We start from the raw sequence: 7926 nt of genomic DNA, 5'->3' as shown, positions 1-7926 counted from the left end.
ATGAGTTGATGGGTCGATAGGTAAGGTTCAGGTGTGGGAGCTGCCTCCCTGGCGTCGGTAGCATTGGTTCTCAGCACGGAAAACAAGATCGACGGAAAACAAATCAAAGAAAAAAAAATAGGGAAACTGAAGAAATTATGCAGCAAATAGAGTAAGACAATGGAGAGAATGGTAAATAATCACTCGATTTTAATGGTTTATTCTGAAATCCTGGTGTAAAAATTTGTTCCTATGGCATGGTTAATTTATTTTTCCCGGTTTTTTCCTGGTGACTTAGACTTCCCGGCTATTTTCGCTTTTCCCGATTTCATGGGTCACTGGTCACCCTGTCGGTATCTCCCATTAGACTTAGCTGCTTGGAACCTACTTACCGTCGCCTGAATGCTTACCTTATGTTACTTACCTTTGCTAAAGTATCCTTAAAGAGACATCAGACCGAAACCAAAGTCTTCCACCCGACCGAAAGCAGAAACCCCTTTAAACGCATAATTGAAAGGCAGTCATACTCAATTGCATTGCAAGCAACGAAACAAACGAAAACGGAAACCTCTTTTTATTAATCGCTTAGCATTTATTTTCATCTCGTTTTAAAAGTCTTATTTAAAATGGAATTACACTTGAGATAGAGAGGGGGCAGGTGCGCGGGCGGCTGCAGGGGAACTCGGGGTGAAACGGATATGTCTTGCAAAAGTGCACCGAAATCCCATCCCGTTTCAGCCCAATCTCTCGCAAACCGCCCCGCCCGAAACACCGACGAGCATTGCTTCTTCACGCCCATCTTTCCGGCGAAGTTTATATGTATGTATGTATGTGTATGTGTGTGTGTGTTTGTGTCTGTCTGTACGTATAGCTGCAACATTTTCGTCTTCATCGGCGCTTCTTCATTCCTTCGCCCACCCGCGCCGTCACAGTGTATGCGCACGCAAGCGAGCGCGAATTAAATAAATTAAAATTAAGTCTAATCAATTTGCTTGCCTAAAAATTACGGATCACTTTTTTCCCTACTCTCGACTTCTCTCTTCCCTCTTTACTATATATTGATTATTTTTGTTGTTGTTGCAGTTTTATACGATGCATACTCCCTAGCGGCTACAACCTACTACTTTCACTTATTTGCTGTGTTTGTGTTTGTTTCAATGTATGTGTTTATGGTAAAAATGTATAACAATTCGAACAAAAAATCATACCTAATAGTTTGCCTTTCTTGTTTTAAAAAATCATCTCACTCGCACGCAATATCCATCACTTGCAGTCTCTCTCTAACAAACCGAGAGGAGAGGATGATTAGTCTGGTCATTTTCTTATATAATTAGACTTCATTGCAGAAAAGGGATATTTCTTGTTTTTTTCCTTTAAAATCTTCGACTATAAATATTTGCATTTGCATTCTTGCTCCTAAAGGAAGTTCTACTCTATAATGTGTTTATGAGTAAAACTATCGCATTAAAAATATTTATTTGATTTCCGTTTCCTTACTTACACAGTGCTCCGTTTAAAATAATGATGTGTTATAGTATAAAAAAAAAAGACTAAATCGTTTTCATATTGTGTAATCCTTCTTCTTGGAATAAGGCATCTCGGTTTCATTCACGCTACGATCGCGGGTGTTGTCTACCTAAGCTTAGTAAGTCTTACGGTCCGTTTTAGTAGAAATTTTATTTTGAACTACATTTCATTCATACGTTTGATTTTTCTAAATTCCTTAATCGGGTGGATAATTCACACAAATGTGTACTATTCATTGCATACTGATTGCGCCTGATAGGGTGATCACAAATTGAAAACCAAATTTGGATCTAGGTTTTTCCCGACTTTTCATCAGTTGACATCTTTTTATGAGAAACACGCATTTGTGCTAATTATCCACCTTCCACTGTATATTCGCAAGGGGGCAATTGAATCATTTTTTATTTTATTTTTGATTGGTGGTATTTCAGTAAACATATGTATACGAAGAAGAAGCAAAGGAGAATGACCCATAACAACGAAAAGCCGATGACTACTCCACTATACGATGACCGTGAGATATTGGTGCGACCGGTATTTCTCCTTCAGATTGTGTTTCGTGATTCCGTGCTGCCACTCTTCTTCGATCCCATTATCGTCAGTCTAGACAGTCGTGTTCGAAAATGCATATCAAAATACTTTGTGGTATGTATGTACGTAGTTCTGGTCTATCCCGCTTCGGGCGGAGCGGAGAACCAAAGGCAGTGCTTTCTCGCGGTAGTATGTACATTTTAGTTGACGATTCCTAATTTTTTTGGTCGAAAAGCGCTTTGGTCGAATCTTTTTTCGATAAATTTTACTATACATAATTACGTCTGTGGAAACAGGAACGGTGCTGGAATCGAAGGTCGAATGGATAAGTTTACACGAAAGGCACATGCAGATGGAAGACTTTGCTGTTTTCGAACAAACTTACCATTCGAACGACGATTCCGAACCCCCTCCCAGAACGACCAAAGCGGAATTCGAGCTACTAACCCTACACCGCTTACAAATAAATCGACGAGTCATGTTTCTAAAATGAAAATGACTCATCACGAAATGCATATAAAAAACCTAAAACACAAAGGAATGTCTCTCTTTCTATATTTTCGGGGATACCAGCCCAAAATGCTTTCCAAACGAACAACGGTTCTCCCTACAACAACACACGCACCAATATCTCACCGATTGGTCACGTGTATTTGAGCTTCGAGCTTCGTTCCCCACCCCTCGATTATATTTTTTTTTTTGTCTACCAGTCATGAGTCATCCGAAAAACATGCTCTAGCATTATGACGCTGTGCGGTTCGGCCGATTGGATTCAAAAATTTCACACATTTATTCAAACTTTTCCTCTGCTTTGCCACCAAAAGTGAATACTAAATTATACAAAGTAAATGTTGTTCTTCCAAATCGGCCCAAAACTAGTCTTTGGCTTCCGTAACAGCTAGGTAATACCTTCGGCACGCCTTCAGATGAAACAATCTCTTCCTTTCGAAACCAAAATTCTTCCCCTCTATCCCCTTCATATCCTCCATCCCTCATCGTCGTCCACGTTCGAATCCGTATCCGATGGCTCTTCACCGTACATATCGGCCAGCTTCCTAAACCTCGGTCCAAAGTTGGACAGATAGTTAAACTTGAGATCACCTTCGTCCGTACAGGACGCCAAGCTGGACAACGACCCCGAACTGTTGCCATCTCCTTCGTACGCATAATGCCGTACGTCATCGATCGGATATGCATCGGCGTCCCTATCGCAGGCATCCTTCTTGTCCGTCAGGAAGGCACCTATATCTGGCACTTCGTTCGCCTCCTTCTGCCGCAGATCGTTTCCGTACGGCTTGTCCATGTAAATCGGTGGTGCCCGAAGTACGGTCAAGTCGTACTCCGCATCCCGTTCGCCGCCACCTTCCTCTTCGTAGTTGATGATCGTCTCCCGAATATCATCCATGTCCTTCTCGTGCCATCCGTCTTGATGTTTCTTGTGCACCACCACCGCCAGCAACAGGATCAACAGCACTGCTATACATACGATAATCGCTATCAGGAAGTTTGAATCGATTCCGAACGATACCGCAACTGCTATCGATCGGTGACAGCCTGGATCATGGTTCTTCGCCAGACTCGGAGCACCCAGATTGTAGGTTCGATCGTTAATAGTTAGATTCCGAAGACAACCAGAGAAACCCTTACCCTGTGGTACGTAAGTCCAGTTGAACATCGATCCTAGCGATTCCAGATTAACAGCAGAACCTCCCAACTGCAGCGGAGCATTCACGTTCAACGATTCATTTGGCCCCTTCGGAGCATCCAAGCTCATACAAGTAGACAGCTTACAATTGTCGACAATCATTTCCACGGTCTGCGGTTGCAGCACAATTTCCACCGTAAACGAACGACCTTGCGGATACCGATGCTTATGCTCGATTCGAATCGTTCCCGTTCCGTAGTCCAATAGCAATACCGGCAATCCCTTGACCAATTCCAGCGCCAAAAAGTCCTGCACCGGAAGCAGCGGATTGTAACTCAATGGTCCAATGTACATCACCAACCCATCTTCCCGCTGCGGCGACAACTCCATACTGATCCTGGTCATGTTACATGGACTCACCGGAGGGTACATCGCATACCCATGACCGTAGAACCCAATGGCAATCTCCTCACAGTGCGGACCTTCGTATCCTTCATGACACTCGCACTTGTCGTTGAACGGAGTCCCTCCATTCAAGCACTCCGTTACCGCCAGTTGGGCATCACAAACGCATTCCGCCTGGACGAAAGCATTCACCCCTACGAACGAACTCGTGTTCGTATATACCGCAATCGGAACGTTCGACTTGTGCAGCACGTTCTTGCAGGACAGCTCGCATCGGACCTTCTCCTCCATACACTCATCTATACTGACCATCATCATCTTCAATCCAAGCTCCTCCTCCAGCATTCGCTGATGGTAACCGATCATACCGTTCAGTCGCTCTGGTTCATAATACGGACTTCCGTGCGCCGAGAACCTCACATCCAACAACGTAGCATTGTTATCACGCTGTAGCACCGTAAACACATCCACATTGTCCCGACTGATGTTGAACATCTCTGCAATACCGTTCTGCAACCGATCCTTCGGCGTCAACGACAGCGACGGTGTCCGTGAAACGAACTCCTCCGCCGTAATCCCGTAGAACCGAATCGACCCGCTCTTATCCACCGCCTCCTCGGGAATCTCCTTCACCGTTACCAGCACCTTCGCGGTAACCGAATGCCTCGCGAAGAAACTTGACTGCTCAGTAACCGTGAAGTGCAGTTCGTAATCCCCACCCCTCGTTCCCTGTAGCATCGTGATCATACCCGTATCCGTATTCAGCATGAAATGCTCCGGACTGTACCCATCGCGCCAATTGAATGTCTTATCTGGAAGATCCCAATCATCCAGATCGTCCACGTAGACCCGACCAATATCCGCATTCGGTGATTCCCCCTTGTAATTGTACACAAAGATCTTACTCTCACCGTCCTGCATCTCGTTGTCGTTCACATCTCCGATCACCAGGTGCAAAATGCTCACCTTACTCAACGGCTCGGGCTGTCCATTGTCCGTGATCCTAACCGGAATAAAGTACTCCTTCTGCTGCTCCCGATCGAACCTTACCTGCGCATTCAGCACATCATTATCGATGCTAAACTTTTGCTTGATATCCTCACTGGCATTGGCCGAAATCTCGTACAGGAACGGCGGTCCATTTTGCGATTCATCATAATCGTCCGCCGTCAGCGTTACAATTTTACCTGGATCTTGATTTTCGTACCAAACAACCGGCATCTTGTTCGTCAGGAACGGCGGATTGTCGTTCGTATCGTGCAGTATGATGTTAACCGTCGTCGTCGACTGTCGACCGCTTCCATCTTCATCCGTCGCCGAAATAATCACCTGCCAAGACTTGTGCCCATTCGGAGGATCTCGATCCAGCGGAGCCTTCTGCCGTAGGCAGCCCTCATCGTCGATCTCCAAAAGCGGACGCTGCTCGATCTTAACGATCGCAAATTTGATGTGCTGCGGATCCGATCGATCCCGGATATCCGGATCCCACGCTTCGATCATCTCGATACACCCGTTCATTATCTCCTCCTCATTGATCTCCAAAGTGTACTCACTCTTGGCAAACTTGGGCAGATTATCGTTCACGTTTTCGACCTTGATCGAAACCGTCGCGTTGTCGTCGTACGTTCCATCGAACGCCCGCACCTGCAACGTGTACTCGGTGATGTTCTCGTAATCCAGTTCGTTGTTCACCGAAATGGCACCCGTCGTTTCGTCAATCTTGAACGCATTGCCGATATTTCCGGACACGATCGAATACGTAATCTGCGAAGCCGTATCTACATCCTTTGCCAGTACCTGGATAACCACCGTATTCGTATTGGCATCCTCTGGGATCTTCTCCGCAATGTAGTAGTCTTTAGTGAACTTGGGCGGATGATCGTTCTTATCCGAAATCTTGATGATGAATGTCTGTGAAATGGAGTTTGGTTTGCCGTTGTTGTACAGCGCCGAAGGGGAGTTATCTTCCGCGATGATCTTCAAGTGGTACGTGTCGATAGCTTCTCGATCGAACATCATCAGCGCAGTAATGTTACCGGTATTGTGATCGATGGCAAAGTATTCTTCGTTGTCTGCCAATCGGAACGATACGATGTTGTTGGCCGAAGTTCCATCCATATCGAAGGCACGCACCTGCATAACCGGAGTACCAGCGGGTTCATTTTCCGGAATCCAGCCGGATGTCACCTCCGTAAAGTACGGAATGTTATCGTTTACGTCCAGAACCTTGATTTTGACGATGCTCTGAGCAATGAGATCGTGCGTGTTCTTCACACTTACGGTCAGAGTGTACTCGGTGATCGTTTCGTAGTCCAGTGCCTTTCCGAGCAGGATCACGGCAGTGTCACCTTTCTGTTCCAGCAGGAAAGTGTTTCGGCTATTGGTTTGCTCGGTACGACCGGTGACCAGTTCGAAAATCAGTTCCGGTTTTCCCTCTACGTGGGAATTCGCTCGCAGTGTCGCAAGAGCTGCGCTGTAGTTGCTGAAGTTTTCGTCCAACGAAAGCGGTTGCTGCTGGGTCTCCGTAAAGTATGGAGGCAGTTTGTTGGATTCGATTACAGGAATTTTGACCTCAACCTCAGCGTCCTGTGGCATATCCGGAACATTGTTGTATGCCCTCACAAATATCAGGAAGTATTGACCAGGACTTTTGTCGATCGACTTGGCCAACGTAACGATGCCGTTGTTCTCGTTGATCCGGAAGTTGCTGTAATCGTTGTGCTTCTTCAGTATTTCGTACTTGATGACACTGTTTTCCCCATCATCCAGATCGGTAGCGGAGATTGAAGCTACTCTGGATCCTACCTTGGCGTCCTTGGTAATGGGTTCGTCGTATCGAGTCTTGTCAAATACCGGTGGATTATCGTTGATGTCTTCGATTGTCACCTTGAACGTACAAACGTCGTCCAAGTTCGGCAGTCCGTCGTCCGTAGCGCGTACCGTGATGTATACCTCCTTTTCACGAATTGGTTCGTCGCGATCAAACCGATGGATGGTTGTGATCAGTCCCGTATTCTTATCGATCCGGAACTTGGGTCGCTCACCCGGAGCTGTCACAAAACTGTACGCTATTGTCTGATGATCATCAGGATCCGTAGCGTTGACCTGGATCACGTACGTTCCTGGATCTCGTTCTTCCTGAACCGAAGGAGCATACCCTTCACAGTTAACAAATACCGGCTTCCGATTGTCGACCGCTCGCAACGATCGGGGACTGTTCGCTACCGATGCTAAATTGCTCAGTCTGTTGTCAATAACGAACGATTCGTCGTATAAGCTTCGTCGATGTCTCGCATCTAACCGGTTCAAACTAAATACCTCTCGGTAATCGATTCGGCTACTACTTCGATCGTCGCCTCTTCTGTAGAAATTATCATCTGAGTGGGTCGTACACACCGACCCCGCTAGATATACTAAGATCACTATCACTAACCTATTCATGTTGCTCGTTTGCTTTACGTACTAAACCTTAACTCTTACGTATAGTTACTTAAATATAAATCTTTCCAAGTGAAAATAAAACTGTTTCTGATACTTAGCAAGATCCCTATAACCGAGATTACTCGGTCGCTGATCTTGTTTCGCTTGCTGCACTCGTCCTGAGGTCAATCGAAGTGATAGTAATAGCTGCTACTGTCTTAGAAGGGCGATAGCTACCGACATCTATCATGGTAAAAGTGTAGGATGTGTACGCACCACCCCGTATTGATAAGGCACAATTTCACACTACCAAAGGTTCCTAGTCGACCTATGGGGCCAACGACAAACAGGGAAGAGAAGAACAGAAAAAATAGGATTGTTGCATCAACCTTATCGTACTGTACAGTATAGCGCATACT

General features: G+C 45.7%; 1 protein-coding gene across 3 annotated transcripts in view; it reads right to left on the bottom strand.

Moving 5' to 3' along the window:
* Nucleotides 1-536: 536 nt before the first annotated feature.
* shg (shotgun) overlaps nt 537-7926 on the bottom strand; it is a 39966-nt gene continuing 32576 nt past the window's right edge. For all 3 annotated transcript variants that reach the window (XM_065232196.1, XM_065232198.1, XM_065232197.1), the window contains exon 4: nt 537-7835. In XM_065232196.1, coding sequence (XP_065088268.1) covers nt 3014-7528 — 4515 coding nt within the window. In that variant the 5' untranslated portion in view covers nt 7529-7835 and the 3' untranslated portion in view covers nt 537-3013. The remainder of the gene's footprint in view (nt 7836-7926) is intronic.

This window comes from Ochlerotatus camptorhynchus, unplaced genomic scaffold (genome assembly GCF_037179485.1).
Source record: "Ochlerotatus camptorhynchus isolate MF236.1 unplaced genomic scaffold, CSIRO-AGI_Acam_v1.1 ptg000365l, whole genome shotgun sequence".
In the NCBI taxonomy this organism is placed as follows: domain Eukaryota; kingdom Metazoa; phylum Arthropoda; class Insecta; order Diptera; family Culicidae; genus Ochlerotatus; species Ochlerotatus camptorhynchus.
This window is presented reverse-complemented; position numbering and strand designations above follow the sequence as displayed.